The sequence below is a fragment of the Grammomys surdaster genome, unplaced genomic scaffold (genome assembly GCF_004785775.1).
Source record: "Grammomys surdaster isolate TR1022 unplaced genomic scaffold, NIH_TR_1.0 255, whole genome shotgun sequence".
In the NCBI taxonomy this organism is placed as follows: Eukaryota; Metazoa; Chordata; class Mammalia; order Rodentia; family Muridae; genus Grammomys; species Grammomys surdaster.
Window position 1 is genome coordinate 10,714,666 of NW_021604696.1, and position 17,948 is coordinate 10,732,613.

General features: G+C 40.9%; 1 protein-coding gene across 1 annotated transcript in view; it reads left to right on the forward strand.

Annotated features, from left to right (window-relative positions):
* The window catches only part of Slc9a2 (solute carrier family 9 member A2), an 83,257-nt gene that overhangs the window by 25,535 nt on the left and 39,774 nt on the right, over positions 1-17,948 (forward strand). Inside the window, exons 2-3 of the mRNA XM_028775470.1 lie at positions 7,515-7,978; positions 14,864-15,114. Of these exons, the coding sequence (XP_028631303.1) occupies positions 7,515-7,978; positions 14,864-15,114 (715 nt within the window). The remainder of the gene's footprint in view (positions 1-7,514; positions 7,979-14,863; positions 15,115-17,948) is intronic.

The following is a 17,948-nucleotide window of genomic DNA, read 5'->3' on the forward strand; positions in this document are numbered from 1 at the left end:
TTAACTTTTGTGTCTTAATTACCATTGGATGACCACTACTCCCCTTGTGCTAGCTGTAATGACTAGTGTGTGGTCACAAGAAATGTAGATTAGAAGAAACAAAAATAATTTGATGGGGTAATGATTTCTGCTTCCTCCAGCTTCTTCCCATCACACACAAAACCGTAGTAAATATCCCCAGTGGAATATTCTATGCCTTTTCAATCCTATGAGCACAGTATGGGAAGAAATAGAAATTCTTATTATCTGAGAATTTCTTTTTATTACCAAGTACCCATTCTGTCATCAACTCCTCCTTCTGCTGAGACCATCTTCCACAGGGTTGTGGACAAGGCTATGTGCAGTCCGGGCTATAATAAGCATCTCAGTCTTACGTTTATAGGCAACTGTTTTCTTTACACTGATAGTTAATCATATTCATTGGCTTTGGTTCTTTAGGTGTTTCGATCTTCTTATTTCTAAATTCTAGTCTCTGGTTTCTTGAAGGTGACTTCCTTCTGGTTTTCTATGTATGAACAGGAGGCGATGCCAAGGTCTCTTCACTGGTTTTCTCTCACGGTGGTAGAGAGCTGGGTCAACAGGTGTTGCTTACGTTAAGATCAGTGAAGATCTTTGCTGCTGGATTATAGTTCCTCCAAACAGGTCATGGCAAGTCCTTCTGGACCTCGTCTCTCCCTGAGCCTACTGTTTTGCTTCATTACTCGAAGAATTAAAAAAATCCTCCTCAATACATCTTAATGTCACCTTCTCCCATGAAGTTTTCTCCTATGTCCTCATCTGAGCTGCTTCTCACTCCCATTTCTCTGATACTTGTTGTATCTCCTGTATGATGGCATTGGTCATTGTCTTGCTTCCATCATCAATTATTATGGGCACATCTTATCTACTGGACTAGAGATACATTCATTGAATACAAGATATATTCATCTTCTAACTCATCCAACCCTCACTGGTAGAGGATGCTCAATAAACCGATGATTAAGGGCCAATTCTTGTCTTTGTGCCTTTCCAAAGTCCGTCCTGGGTGGGAGCTCATTAACTTTCCCTTCAAGTGGCCAAGTCATGTGGGGAAATCAAGTAGCATCTGACTTCTGTTCTAGGTGACTTCAACAATGTTTGGTGCTTCATTTCCATTTTCAAAGTTTGCAATGCTTTTATTAAGATCAGTGTTTTGTAAAACCAATAGGTGTAACATTCAATGAGAAGAAAGCCTATGTACACAGAGCTAAATTATGTTTTAGAGTGACTGTTAAATTAACCTTTAAGCCTTAGTTTATGACTAAATCTTATGGCAAACCTACAAGCCTGGTAGTATGTTTCTAAATATATCTTTAATTAATGTTTTATTTTCTTTAATAAAAATATCTTTATTTTAAATAAAAGAATACATTTTAATAAAAATATATCTTTAATAGATTTTAATCAATTCTTCATTATTTATTGAATTCTATTATTTTGTATAGTATGTATTTTTTTTTATGTCTTAACCATTTGGATTAGCAGTTTATTTAATATGATTTACTTTCAGAAATAGACTCTTCAGTATTTATTCGAATTATATTATAAGAATTCTTGGAATATCTGATTAAACTAACACTACTATTTTCTATCTGTTATATATAGCCGGTTTGCTTACAGCACTTTCTGGAGGTGTGTGTTTAGTTGCCATGTAAGTGGAGATACTTTAAAAAAATAAACATGTTTTAGGTTTAAATGGCCTTGCTTATTCCTTTTAATACCTGAAAACAAGTTTCCATAGTACCCACTCCTTGTTCTTCTCTTTTTCCCCAGTCAGGTAGGCATGATTTACATAGACCATTACTGAGTCTGTGGGTAGCCAGCCCCAGGCCCCAGGGCTGGGCCAGGCAGCCATAATCACTGCACAGTACTGCCTTGGTGCCCATGGGATTGTTCTGTGCTTAACTCAAGCTTGGCAAATATTTGTTCATCCAATAGATGCTATTATATATTTTTTTTTCAATCTGCTTTGAAATACAGAACAAAAATAAAATGGAATAGGGACATTTGCATCTGTCTTTAGCTCATGCTAATGTAGCTCCCCAGAGACTCTCAACTACTCCTTTCTACTAATCCCCTGTCTCCCTTGAGCTCTGTGTGTGTATGTGTGTGTGTGTGTGTGTGTGTGTGTAAATGTCCTTGCTATCTGCCTTGCCTGGTTGGTTTTTATTTTGTGGTTGTTTTTAGGTTTATTTTCTATGTTTTTTTTTTTCTGATTTTGACTTTTACATTGTTGCTCTTTGGTGGATCCTGCTATCTGAAGCTTCCTGTATTTTTTTTTTTCTGCATTTGCCCTCTTCCCAGAATTTGATAAAACAGGTTATGGTAGCTACAGTGAGAAAAGCAGATGTTTAGTTTTTAAGCTCAGTTTATTTCTAGATTTGAATGTAGAGAGAGATTAAACTCATGTCACTCTCGGGGAAGAGTATTATACATTGTATTTTTATGTGAGTATACTCCTGTTCTCCTACTGAGATTTGTTACAATAAAAACAAAACAGTAAAAATTTAAAGCACTATCATTGCAGATTTTTATATGCTGGTAATAAAAATTGAATGAAAAGAAATACGATATCCCTCAAACAATAAACAGAAGGTACCGGGAACTACAAATAGCCTGCACCTGGGTAGGTAAGCACAGAGCAGCCTACAACCCAAATATGGATTGGCATTGTATGGCCCACGGGCTGAGGGTCATTTCTAAATGATCAAAGCCAGATTTAAATAAGAACATGGCAGCATGTGGAACTGCACGAGAGTCTAGTTTCAAAGTTCGTAAAAAAAGCTTCACTGAAACAAGGGCGCAGGAATTCCCTTTGCTGTTACCCATAATACATTGCTCCATGTACTCTATGAAGACAAACTAAAATGCAGCCTATATGCTATAACTATTTACTCTCTGGCACTATGCTGAAAATCTTGGCCACTCTCTGAACTGCACAGTATTATTTCTGTAGTAGTTCATATCAGTCTCATAAAAACCAGCAACAATTTCATCCGGTGTTCCTATCCAATGCCTGGTACATTTCTAACTAATACTAGGAGGATTGAATATCCAGGCACAGTCACTTCTATCTACTGAAGTTAATGTCACCTACACAAAATACCCAGAGGGAGAAACAAACATACATACATTATGACTGGTAATTATTTGTATGTGTGTGTGTGTGTGGCTGATATTTAAGAAGTCAGTTTAAAAAAAAAAACAACCAAAACTATAAAAAACGACTCAATTTGGTGATCAACTGATTCCAGGTGCTCACTGAAGCATAGATGTGGGAGCACGAAGTCTTGTTTACCAGAGTGTCACAGTGTGCCCTTCATGCCTCTGCTTCAGTTCCCTGAAGGGCACTAAGCTGAGGACGCCGGTGACCGGTGACTGCCTTTCACTTAATCCCATCTTGATCATGGAACAGCGGGGCAGATTCAGTAGCTACTGTCCTATTTCAGGAAACGGTCACTCAATCCGGTTTGACAGACAGGAGCGTTTATATAAATTCCCAATTGACTCACAGGTGTTCCCGTCTGATGCTGCCTGCGCTCCTGGTGGATTTTCTTCCCGTGCATATATTTGCAAATATCCTTCCTCCTTCTTGGGTCTTCATCCCATTGGTCTGGTATTCTGATAGCCTCCTTCTATGCTCTGTTCTGTTTATTTCTCCTCCGCTGTTTCCTATTGGCTTAGGTTATCCTCCCGCTTCCTTGGGCCTTCGTCCCATTGGTCTGGCCTTCTGATTGCCTCCTTCTTTGCTCTGTTCGGTTTGCATCTCTGCCGTTGTTTCCTATTGGCTGAGGTTTGGGTGAGAACGAGGACTGACAGGCATTCCCGTTTAGGATACATGGACAGCATCTCTGTCTCTTGTCCCTTGCTTCCAGCCCATATGTCATTTCCCATCCTCCGCTTAGAGGCCTTAGGAGGTCCACTCTCCTTAGTGTGAGAGAGCCCCTCCCAGAGGCTGAGTTAGGGAAGGAAAAGGAAACATCAGGAACAGGAGTGGGTGTCTCTGAAAGCAGGCCTCCTCCAGTGCTGCTTTGCCTCCAGGCTTCATGATGTTTGTCTGCATATCATTAGAAGTGTTTTCTCCGGCTTTTTCCTATGAAGTGACGGAGGCCGCTACAATTCCGGGGACTGGCGATGTTGCATGGACAGTTGCCATGCTGTGTGGTCTGTAACCCAGTTATCACTGAGGATTTTTACCTGGGAGGTATATATTTCACTATATAGATGAGTGAGAAGAACCTAGGTACACTTGTCACCCAAGCACAGCCCTATACCAGAAACGGGAGGAGCTGCACTCCGAACTGGCATGGTAGTCCAGTGTGGCAAATTTGAAGGCCCACGGCTCTGCTCAGGGCTCAGTTCCAGGAGGCAATGGATTGTGCTTGGATCCTGGGTTCCCCCAGGAGGCTGTTGCTGGCATGCTCTTATCATACAGGAAGTGCTGGCTGTGAAAGGAGGCAGCATGTGGAGAGATGGGGTTTTGGAGGACTTCTCATTCCATTTCACAATGAGGTCAGTGGGCCAGAGGCCATGAGCAGGGGACAGCTGCACCCACTGGCAACATTAATTCCACTTAGTAGTCCAACTTGCCGGGCCTGTAGTAATAAAACAACCCACAATAGGTCATTTAAATACCCCACATACAGATGTTCACTTTATTGTGTAGAAATTATTACTTTATATTCTTCCAGATTCTGTTGTTTCAGCTCATGAAGTCTCACAGCTCAGCATGTCATGCTGCTTGAAGGAGAGTTTCACTTATTAAAACAACGATGGCAGTGGGTCTCTGGGGATGTATTCCGGCACGTCCATAATATACCTTTCCTATAATTTTGACACCTTTTCGTCTTAGATCATTCCTGATGCTGCTGTAGACTGGGAAGTTTAATAGAAAAGGCATCTATTTTCTCATGTTTTTGAATGCTGGGAGTCTTAAGACCAAAATTGCAACCTTTGGCCTTTAATAATGATAGTCTCATGTGGCAGAAGGCAGAAGAGCAAGGGAGGAGGGATGGAGTCTCCCAAACACTGAAGGAAGAAGGCTCTTCTTTAGCTCAGAGTGAACACAGATCTGCAAGTCTCCTGTCTCCAAATGGCATCCTGTCTTATCCTTTTCACAAATGAAGTGGGTTAGTGAAGGGTGAACAGAAGAGAGCCTTCTTTACATGGGACAAGCAACTGGAACAAGGTAAAGGGTAGGAACTGTGTGGGAGTGAGGATCCAAAACAAAGCAAAACAAACAAATAAAAAAAAACAAAAATATGGGCGTGTTTACACACACAAATAAAAACAAACAAACACCCAGAAAACAAAACACACAAACAAACCCCCCAGGAATCTCTTGAGCTATTTCGTGACGGTGAGAAATCAGAGGATCCCAATGCTAGGCCTCTCAGGTAGGCCATTCGATGTCAACTGTGAGTAGTTCTTTCTGTTACAAACATACAGAGCGAGTAGATCTCAGACACTGTGGGTCTCACAGGGCAGGAAAGTTGATCCCAGGAGCAAGAACAAATTTCTGGAGCACTGAGGGAGGAAGGAATCTGCCATCCTTCAGCCACAGGTTGAGTTTTGAGTCAGCCTCTGAGGATCTCAGCGATCAAAGCCGTCTTCCTAGTTGAACAAGTCTCGCTATGGAGGGCACCACATGACACGGATGCAGGCAGACTGTATTGACTGGGCGTGTGGAGAGAAATGAGGTGTAGGGATGAGAACAGTGAGGAAAGAGCCGTCAGGCCTGAGGGGTTGTGGTGTCGAAGGGCAGCGTTTCCATTATCCTGTCACTGCAGTGATAGAGAGGTACACATGTGATCCTTGGAGGGTGCCTCGGATGCGCCTGACATGCCGGGTCCTCCGGAGGGCTGAGGGCGCCTCAGATGTTCCTGTGCCTTACACACATGGTCCTCAGGAGGGCGCCTTGGATGCTCCTGGCATCTGGACCCTCTTTCCACTACTATGGTGACTTCCTGATCATCTTTGTACAGGTACAACCTTTACTACAGTGTCTTGACGTTTCCTGTTGCCACTATGCTGCTGGCCTCCACTGAGCATCATTGCTGAGGCTGCCCAGTGTACTGGGTTCCTAGTTTAAATGTCACGGTCCCAATCGTCTCTCAAAGTTCCCTCCTCTGCAGTCTGTTATATTGAATTGGGCTCGCTAGAGCCACAGCCTTTCGTATTCTGCTTTGATTCTAAATCATGAAGTGTCTCAGGGTGGCCTTGCAATCATAGGGTCTCCTGAAGATACTCCCGTTGATCTCCATGGGATAAGTCACATACCATGCTGCCCTCATGTATTTGCCCAGTCAATATGCCCTTCCCCCGGTTTACTCTGTGATAGCCACTTCTTAGGTGTTCTCTATGTCAAAGGCACTCAGGGCTCCTGGACAGAGTAGGAGATAGCTTTTTCCTTCCTTTCCTTTCTGGTGAGGCACTTATGCCTGTCTAGGAGTTTAGTCTTTAAAGTCTGCCCAATGCTACCTCCTTGTGTATGTTTTCTTTAGCAAATAGCTATAGGCACCTCACTCACTTGTATCAGACTGGAGTAATTCAGAGATATACCTGTGTCTTCACGTGTTTGAGAACTCTTCCAGAGACGGAGATCACAGTGTGTATATATTTTTCATAAAACAGTTACTTAACATACCTTTTCTTTCCTCTTTTGGTTTTTTCCCTGATGGTGTTTCTCTGGGCAACAGTCCTGGCTCTCCTGGTCTCAAATGTAGACCAGGCTGATCTTGAACTCACAGAGATCTGTCTACCTCTGCCTCCTGAGTGCTGGGATTGAAGGCGTGTGCCACCACAAACACTTCTTAATGAGTTTACTTCGTTTTCGCTTAAGGATCCCACATCTCAAAAATGTAACATGTTTTGTATTAAAATAAAAGGACATGAGATTAAAGATAAAGCAAATACTATCTTTTATCAACAGGAACACTAGCATACACGGGGACACGCACAACACATACACATTAATCGCATAGTTCTATTTCATTTCCATACAGTATTTTAGAAAAAGATAATAAAGGTATAGAAACCCCCACATGGGGCTATGGATACAATGGGTATTTATAGCATTTGATTTCTGGCTTAAAATTCAGTTTGTGACTCAGTAGTATCTCCTGCACGTATGTAAATAGGTAAGTGTATAGCTCAGGCTAGCCACGAACTCATAATCCTCCTGCCTCTGCCTCCTTCAGCAAATCCTACCGGCGTGCACCACAAACTGTAAACCCCTGGGTAACTAAAGTCATGATGCAGACTTCAGGTTGTTCTGTATAAAATGGAAAAATAATAAATATTTTTTATTAACAATGTTTAAGCTTGCTATTAAAAAATAGGTAAGTGTAACTTTTAAAAAGTGGGCTGTTTTGCAATATGGAAGCCAAGTATAGTGATCTCGGAGATTCTGAAGTTATATCCACTATTGCTATGGGAACTAATACCCCTCCTCTTTGACTCCTGCATAACCCAGGCTCTGTGTTTCTCCTAAATAGGTTTCCATCTCTATCACAAGTTGCCCACGATTGTGCCTGAGAGCTGCCTTCTCATAATGGTTGGGCTTCTACTTGGTGGGATTATCTTCGGTGTTGATGAGAAGTCTCCCCCGGCAATGAAGACAGATGTGTTTTTCCTATACCTCCTGCCACCCATCGTTCTGGATGCTGGCTACTTCATGCCCACTCGCCCCTTCTTTGAGAACTTCGGCACCATTTTCTGGTATGCTGTGGTAGGCACACTGTGGAATTCCATTGGCATTGGGGTGTCTTTGTTTGGCATCTGCCAGATTGAGGCATTTGGCCTCAGTGACATCACCCTGCTCCAGAACCTGCTCTTCGGCAGCCTCATCTCAGCTGTGGACCCTGTGGCTGTGCTGGCTGTCTTTGAGAACATTCATGTCAACGAACAGCTCTATATTCTGGTGTTTGGCGAGTCTCTTCTCAACGATGCAGTCACAGTGGTGAGTGAACACATCACAGAGTATGTGGGAACCACTTATTACTCACATTGTAGAAGGTTCTCCAAGGATGTAGAGGAAATAACCAACCACGCTCATCGCCTCTTACTGTATACCTGGTGTAGGGAAGTATCTTCCCACCTGACAATGGAACAGTAGATTCTACAGCAGACATCAGCTTCCCTCTAAACCAAATCATAAGTGTCTATCTAGAAATAGCATCAGACCCAGGCTGAGAGCTCAGTCCCCCAGACTGTCTCTTGCTCATCTTCAGAGGGTAATTACAAACCTCAGTTTGCTTGGCTTGTTGTTTTAACCAATGGGCTGTATGATAGAGTTCCCACACCTTCTCCTTGCTGGAGTAACTCACAGAGCTCATATATATTGGTTTAATGCATCAATGCTGCAAAAGATACAGATGAAGGGGTGTACCAGGCAAGACATGAGGGAAAAGACATGAAGCTTTCACACTTCCTTCAACACATCGACTCTCTACACGCGAGCTATCCAAAAGCCCTCTGAACCTGCCCGTGTGGGTTACTTTTACACAGGCATAATTGATAGTATCATTGGCCATAGGTTGATTACATCCTTGGACATAGGTTATCAAGTTCACCTTCCACCCGTACTCTTCCATGTGGTTGGAAGATGAGGATGAAAGTGTCAGCTGTTGAACTTTGCCTTGGTCTTTTTCATGGGCAGATCTCAATCTTGCTAAATCTGTAGCCACCAAACAATCAGTATGATTCAAAGACGCTGGCCACTGAGAAAAGTCTACAGACTGGATGTCTGGGAAGGGGAGGGAACATTGAGGACATATTTCATAATATCAGAGCCCTTCACTTTGATTAATGATCTTGTGTTGTGATCTTGAAACTCTTGACATACATTTTAATTAATTACCAATATTTTATTTATTAGGGTATAATTAGCTACTTGTTTTCATTTTTCAAGGGGCCCCCAAAGAATGTACAGCCAGCACCTTTATGAAATACAAAGCACAAGCCCCAAGTTACAGAGCATAAACATGATTGTGGTCATGGTATCTCTGATGGCTTAGCACTGTGATGTTTTTTAAAGTAACGGTCTTTGGTAATAATTTAAGATATCTCAGATCCCTGTGAGAAGGGAGGCCATTAGTGTATACAAAGTGTTCAACACTTGTGAATTAATGTTTACTAGGGAATCTTCTCTCTGGGAACAGTTTGTCTGCTGCTGATGGCCGTAGAGAAATCTGTTCTCAGGTGTTCTTTCTTCTTCTACTAAACCATCACACCCCTGACCCTCATCACATTCTCATAGCCAGAGAACACCTCTGGCTCTCATCATGTTTCCATAGGCATATATATATTTCTATTATATATATAATTTTATATTATATAATATACATAATATAATTATATATAATATAAAATTATATATATATGTATATATATATACATATATATATATAATTTTAATTCTTTCTTGTCACATACAGAGTCAAAAGTTGCCATTAACTTTAGCAGAATTCACTTCCACCTTGCCTTCTGAACTCAGGCAAAGTGTAGGTTGGATGAGGCAGGTCCTACCCTGATCCCTGGACCTTCAGAGAGCTCTCCCTTCAGTACTTACAGTCACATGATCCTGAACAGAGAAACTGGTTAGTTTGCACCAGTGGTGTCAGAGGGAGACTGGAATGGCAACCATTGACTCCTAATGAACAGCTCTCTCTTGGCAACTCTTTACACAACCTATGAAGGCAGTCTTACCACTTCGTAGATGGAACTGAGGTGGACAGATTCAAGTGCGTTCGCTTCACATAATCTCAGTCCTCTCCCCACTAGCTCTTGCCTTTCACATTCATGACTCATTTGATAATGTGCATAGGAACACACATGGTTCTCTCTTAGTGATATTTTATTGAAGAGGCAGATCCCTGAAGTAAAGGAAAGGTTGTTTTTTTTTTGTAATCTGAAAGGATGTGCACTAACTTCAGTTGGACTTTATTATGGAGAAAATAATTTGATAGTTAATAAGTCATATAATTTTAGAACAGTTCCTCAGATGGATATTTTTTCAGACAGCAAGTTAACTTACTCAAATAACCGAACTCAATTCATACATTCTATTACTTATTAACAGTGATTGGTCATTAACTTTCGGTATTAAATTTTAACTAGGAACTGCCATAACAGTGAAGACATTTTATAACTCATTCTAATTTCCTCAGGCTTCAGGTTTTCTCCTGGGACTTATATTTATATGTAAATTTTACCCTTGCTAGAGGAGATTATGGACCTGTGAATGTGGAATTGTGGGAGTGAGTCTATTTAATGTGAAAGGAAACTTATAAAGAAATAAGAGCTCCTTGCTATATTCCTTCTAAGGGAAAGTTGGGTTGTTTTCAGACAAAGAGAAGCTTATAGGGTCTCTATCACCCCAAAAATGACTCGTTCAGTTAGCTCAGTGGTCCACTCTGAGTTTTTTCAGAGTCAGATTTCAGGAGGAAACTGGATAACTCACAATTCAAAGTGTGTAAATGCAGTGGGGGATGCCAAGATAGCTCCTGCACTTCTTCTCAAGGAGGCACAACCATGAGCTGCTTTGTGGATAGAGATGGATGGCTGCCCCAGTGAAGGCAAGAGACAGACAAAGAAAGTATGTGTTTAAGTGGAAGGTCTTGTGTATGACCAGGACCTATTGGTTTTCTGTGATAGATTATGTCTATACTTCCAGGCTCCCTCAAAACATACACTCATGGAGTATCAGAATAGTCTCTCAGTTTTGCTACCAAATAATGGCAAAGATAAATTCCCTGATATTATTTCTCTCACAGAATTGATTACATATCACACTGAACTGAATCCATGTTAGGAACAACTAGACTGATGGTGTAAGCAGTTATTTGTCTTCTCCCCAGAGTCCTTCAGAGGACAGAAGTAGAGACATTTTACTGATGATCCTTGACTCAATCCCAGAGTTGTATCACCAGGAAATATGAAAAGCTGTGAAAATCTGGATAATGATGCTTAGAGCCAAATGTGTAGCATCACCCGGAGTCGAAGATTGAGGGACATCAGTCAAACAGAGCAAAGCTGTGTTACATCAACCAACCCCTTCCTTATCATGATAAGCTCATCCAGAAAGGTTAAAGAGAAGAAACTGTAGCACCAAAGTATCTCAAAGCCCAAGCAATACTGAATCTAGAAGTTACAGACCAAGCACACCATGCTCTTATCAAAGGCTAGAGTAAACTAGAATCACAATTGAAAGATTGAAATTGTTTTCAGCTGGTACTTGTAAGTTAACCCTTTATGTTATTTTTATGAATACATTTTCAAATCCAAAGACAGTCCAAATTCCCAGATATCAAACATATTCTACTGTTTCCATGTGGTCTCTGACAAATTGATTTGTTCTCCCCCAGTAATGTATAGCATCATGCCTCAAACCCAATGCAGCCATTGAGTGTTCTAATTTTCTAAGACTCATGGAACTTCCTTGAGTGTTTTCTTGTTGTCTACCTGTAGCTAGGCTTGGTAAAGGACAGCTGTCTTTGAAGACAGAAGTTAGTGATGCATCTTGGTGGTACCTTATTGTGGGGTGTGAGTGAAGTTTCACCTAAGGATGGTAAACAGGGAACATTGTATGTTCAATCTAGACCTTGAAAATCACATAATTATTGGTAATTCATGATATAAAGTAATCATATTTTGTGTTTCATAATAAAGTGATTTGCATGCTAGTTTCTGTAATAAACAACTGTATTTGCATAATTTGCTATGTACACCTTCACTGAAGCAGTGCACATTTAAAATCTGAATTCAAATTGTTTAGTTCATAATGTCACATGCACACATCTGTAAATAATCACAACAAATGAGCCTTAGAACATATGACAGGCTGGAGAGCACTCAGCCATCACATTGGCCTATTAGTAATTTATTACAGAGGTGTCATTGGAGTTTTAATTTCTTAAAATACATGTCAACTTTGGGCCAACACCTGAGATGTTTGTATCACCCACACTCATCATTATAATACACACACGTATTCATATGTAAATTAAAACTCCAAATCTCTTTTGTGTATAGATTATCTAAGATAAAATTAGAGAGCTTAAGTGAAATGAACTATCTGGGTAGTTATAATTAGTTCCAAAAGATTCACTATAAAGCAAGTTAGAACTTATAAAGGCTCTCCGATCATAGATTATGCTTCTACCTTACCATTCACTCTGGCATGGCACTGGTATCTTGACAGTAAAACTGGTCAAACTGGACTTCTTGCCCATTGCCCCAAAGTAAAGTATTTGTGAGTGAGCTTCACTCTTCCAATATTTAGAGCAATATCTGAAGCAGAGTACCCTTCGGTACATTGGATGGGTTGAGTAGCTAGGAAAACAGGTTTGGAAGGGTCGTGACTGTGCGACTCTGCTGACAGTTATTTCATGACTCTGCTGACAACAGTTATTTCATATGCAGCACATTCACGCTCCCCAAGCAGTCTTGTCAGTGTGATAGATGGAGGAAGGACAGAGGAGGAAAAGACTGTCTGTCTCTCTCTAGGAAGAAGTTTCTTATCTTGTTTGGGGTAAACATGGTACTCAATTGAAAGGCAGCCAGTACAAAATGGCAACGTGGCAACTGGTTTCGAGACCTTCTGTGTATTGCAGGTCAGAGGTAAGGACAATTCCCAAAGGCTATAGGAATCGTGAAAGGCCCTTAGGAAGAATGGAAGCTTCAGTAATGATGTTTTTGGAAGACAGTTCCCTAAGCCTGGGAACTGTCTTCTTAGGGAAACTGACAGTAAAGAAAAGCACAGGAAGGAATAGGGATATGTGTTGTGCTTTATATAATAGTGGGGAAATTCTGCCTCTGCCTTTTTGGTGTGTTGTGGAAAGCAGTAAATCAGCAAGGAAGGAAGAAAGGAAGCAAGCAAGCAAGGAAGGAAGAATGAGAAGGAGGGCAAAATTTATGTATTAAGACTTATCAGAGTTAGGCAACCAACCAAAGACACTGAGTCTTGGGAATAGAAAATGTAAAATTCCAATGGTTAGGGTAATAGACTAAGGGAGATATGGGCTCTCTAGTGCAGACTGGTAGAGTCTAGGACGGACCTATAGCATCTAAGTAGAGCCAGAGGGAGGCTATCTATACAGAAACTGAACTAATTTACCATCAAAAACACTGGGGAAAGCCACTTCTTCTGAGACACTGGTGGCTGTTACCTTTGTCTTTGGCAGTTTGGAGGCAAGAGATTCATGTATCAGTTCTTAATCTCCCGAGAAAGCAGTGGTGGCCCAGAGTTGCTACTGTACCGGAATTGTGCAGCAAACTTGTGACTGAAAGTAGGAATTGGTACATCCACCAAGTAGCATGAAAGACAGAAGTCCTAACAAGGTGGATGACCCAAGGAGCTTGTAATCCAGAGGAAAGGAGGAAACATATTTATGTCAAGCCTATGAGGTAGTAGACTTTGTCAATGACTGAGATAGGGCCAGGGGTTCACAAGCATTGGGACATGGCTGCTTACCAGGAGGCTGCTACTGCATGAACTCATGTCAAACCTTCAAGACTTCATCCAGGTCAGGAAACTTTTACTCCAACATTACTTCTGACATTGATTTGTTAAAACAAAACAAAACAAAACAAAACTTGATTGATTTTCATTTTCTGAGAGCCAAATGAAGGCACATCTCAGCCCTTGTTTCCAATGCCCTCCCAACTGGCTTTAAAAAAAATTCTCAATGTTAAATTCCACAGTGAAATCAGTACAGAAGACTGGTGTGAGTTGAAGATGTCTCAGTGGCGAAAGCAATGAGGCTTCAAAGTCAGTCCTTTCCCTTCCATGTAGCGCTGGGGCTTCCACACACAGATGACAACATGTTGCTCCATGTAGCGCTGGGACCGCCACACATGGGTGAAAAGATATTGATTCACAGCTCTGGGGCTTCCACATATGGGTGAAAACACATGGGCCACTGAACATAGAGTAGCCCTCTTGAAGTCTAATTAAAATCAAGACTTCTAAAAAACCAAACAGGAATGGTCCTATTACTTAAGAGGCATAAAGTGGGTGTGAAGCTACAACATGTTTATACTATACATGATCACATACCATGTATAGATGACCTCTTTAAGAAACATCCTCAGGACTTTACATGATAGTAGGCATGTGCTGTGTATGTGAGTGGATCAAGAAGACGGGATATGAAGTGAAGATGAGTTTCCAGGAAGGAGGAATCCTTCAGCGGGGTACTGGGAAGCAAGTATTTGAAAATATACCTGCAGGGAGTAGTTGAAAAAATAATGTTTTAGGAATAATTTGAGTGATAACTTTGTAATATTCTCTTCTTCACGTCTCAAAATATTTATTTGAAAAGACACCAAAACAGTTTTTTGTGTATTGAGATCCAGAATTTGATTCTACGTGGCAAATAACTACACAATGATTTCCCCTGATATTGAGCAAATCTCCTTCAATGATTTTGTCTGTACCCAGGGTGATCGTAGGGAAAACTAGGAGGAGTATTTTTTTCTTTCTCATGTGTAGCATATGGTCTATTCCCATGGGCGCATGTGGTGTGTGTGTGTGTGTGCGTGTGTAAATGTGTGTGCAAGTGGAGGCCCAAGGTTAACACTGGGAGTCTTCCTCCATCATTTTCCACTCTTTTGTACTGAGGTAAGATCTCAAAGCTGGACTCAAAGTTTGATAATGGCAGCTGGCTTCTGAGGTCCCGTCTCTTTCCCCTGAGATTACAAGCAAGCCACCATGCCAACTCTGAATTTGCCAGGATGCTGGGAATTCAAACATTGATCCTCATACTTGTGTGACAAACACTTTAACCGGTGACACGTCTCCATCCCCGGAGGGATCGACAAGTGTGCTTTCTCATTCCCCCAGGTCCTGTACAACTTGTTCAAGTCCTTCTGCCAAATGAAAACTATCCAGACCGTAGATGTGTTTGCTGGCATCGCTAACTTCTTCGTCGTGGGGATTGGAGGGGTGCTGATTGGCATCCTCCTGGGTTTCATAGCAGCGTTCACCACCCGTTTCACCCACAACATCCGGGTCATTGAGCCGCTCTTTGTCTTCCTGTACAGCTACTTGTCCTATATCACTGCTGAAATGTTCCACCTCTCAGGCATCATGGCGTAAGTAACTCACCGCTAACAGCTCCTGATTTGTGCGTTTCATTGAACTTATGCATTCTAAGATACTACAAAGAGTTATGTAAAAGACTAGATTTCTTATCCTGAGAACAACTAGAATTTGATTTCTTTAAAATTCTTTTGTTACACTGAAATGAAATTATCCAAATTTTTTTAAATTATGCTATTATTCAAATTTATGCTAATGCAATCTGGAGTTTTGACATGAAAAATGTGCTAAAACTAAATCTTGAGTTTCCTATGAAATATAATCATGAACTTGATTGTTGATCTGGATCAGATACCAACATTTTATGAATCTGATCCCCACGCACCTTGAGGGAGGCTGCAAAATATTCCAGTAAGGTTGCATCATATAAACTGCCCGTGGTGTTCTAGAGCTCTTTCTGTGTGTCTAATTGAATGATCTTACACACAGTGGGTTTGTTGGTTCAAACCATTCAATACAGGATACAGTGGATATGATGGTGTAATTTCAGGATAAATTTAAATAGATTTTTAATACATAGACTTCAAAATAGATTGTTTTAAATATGGAACTTAAATTTTTGGAAGGGGAGTTTAAATTATTTTGAAGTAAATAAATAACTTTATGAGTTAAGTAAAATTAGTTATTTACAAAATAACATATTTATTATGATATATTATTATATAACATTATATATTTGTATATAAATAATAAGTAATCAATAATCTCTGTTTTAGTCACTATCTGGGAGGAAGGTTTGTAAAAACTTGTCTTTGTAAGCTGCAGATTGGTAGTGTTTGGATCACATGGTTCTTAGGGTGTTAAACTGAAGAGAGCTAGTCAATGGAGAATTTTCCCCAAAACAATACCATTGTATGATGGTTACACTCTTCCTAGGGTCAGTGAAAAACACCATATTTAAGCATAATGTAATCTTAATGTAATATAAGCATAATCTCCTACCTAGGTTTTGCTTTGACATTCAGTTGCACCCTGTAAACTGTAGTCTGTGTGACAGAGTGTTAGAGTTTGCTCTGTAATGTAAGCCTAATTCTTTCTGCAGTTTTCCTTCAGACCTGCTGTAGGTCCTATGTTGGTGAGACCTAGATTAGAAAGTGTTTGGGGTCATGCCTCCTGGCAGCACATTCATTTCAGAAGCAGATGGAGTCTGTGGGGCAAAGGGGCAAAGGGAAGAAGCCAAACTCACCGTCATTAAAGCCACGAGTTAAAGGTTGTGTGGTTTTCCCTTTCAAAGAGAACCTAAATAAAGCAACGTATTAATCCAGTTTGACCCAGTAATGAAACGTTCCTGGTTGCTATTCATATCACTGTGTGACTTCCAGTGTCCTCACTGTTGTGTGAGTGGAATCATTGAAAACGTGTGATTGGCTGATTACAAGGTCTGTAGTGGAATGTGGGCTGGGCCTGGTGTCTAGTTCTAGAAACAGGTTTATAGGAACTTTGGATTTCAGAATCTGTCTATGGACTGTGTATATGACGTGTTTAGAATGCTCTAAGTGCCCATCTATAATTAATCATTTTGTACAGTGTTCAAGAGTGGAGATGGGGATCCCTGAAGAAGCTGAGTGATGGAGAAGTTGGGTGAGGGTGGATGTGGGCGTGGCAGCAATGTTAGGGAGGCCTGGAGTATATTGGGCTTAATTCTCCCCAAATCACCAACCACTAGAGACCAAGTATTCAACCTTATACTTATAGAGGACATCTCATTTAAACAACCACATCTACATTGTACCAAATTTAATAAAAGAACTATTAAAGAAGAGATCCCAAGAGACTAAAAGTATTGTGTACAGCCATTATCCTCTGATGGTAGGTGGTAGAGTGTATGTACATCAATGCACTAATTCTCTCAGAAGTGGGGCTCTATGTTCTAACATGCCATGGTCAGTATGCTGCTCAAATCATGAGTGGGTATGGTGCTTCTGTAGTGTACGTTAACGGGTACATGTGCAAGCACTGTCCGTGAGGTTCGTTGTATGAACTTCCAGGTTGTAGTTACTAATATCCCTAGGACACTACTGGTCAGGGCATACAGCATACCCATGTCATGAGAAGGATGCATCCAGACTTTTCTTATGGAACTAACAAAATTCTTTTGGACTTAAATTGCACTGAGCTTAGAAATTATTCTCATTCTTCCTCTTACCTAGACTCTTGTCATAAAAAAAAAAATTCTAAGTTTAATGGAAGTTAAGATGCCAAGGATGCTGAACATGTTAGTTCTCTCTATTGTTTGCTGAGAAGAGAGTGTTATACCAGGAATGCAAATAGGCAGGAGGGTAGCCAGGTGATCTCAGATCCTACACTCCTCCCTAAGGACTTCCTTACTATTTAGGAAACTTAGTCTACTTCTGCTTTTCATCCTCCCTGGGTTTCTCCCTAACTTCTTCCACCCTTCTCTCTCCTCATATTGCCCTTGTGGACTCTGGCTTTTGGTCCAGGAGCTTGACCTTAACTGAACTCTTAGAAAGCCAGTTCTGGAATGAGCCTGTGAAATGATCAGGCAGTTAACACAAGAGTCTGGTTGGAAAGAAACTTGCACTGCAGAATAAAAAACTTAGCTTTAGGCTGAAAATAAAACCAGACTTTCAGGGTAGAAAGTCGAATTTGTGAATTGATTATAATGAGATAGCACAAGCAAGTGTCCTCTGGACATTCAGAAGGCTTGTTTCTGCTGCTTATCATCATGAGACTGTTGTTTGATAGCCACTCAAGACAATGAAATCAACTACTATATGATGGAGGTATAGCTGTCTTCTGAGCTTCCCCGGGCATTCTTAGATTCAGATTTGGATTCCCCTTTTGTGGTGTTGCCTAATGCTTTGAT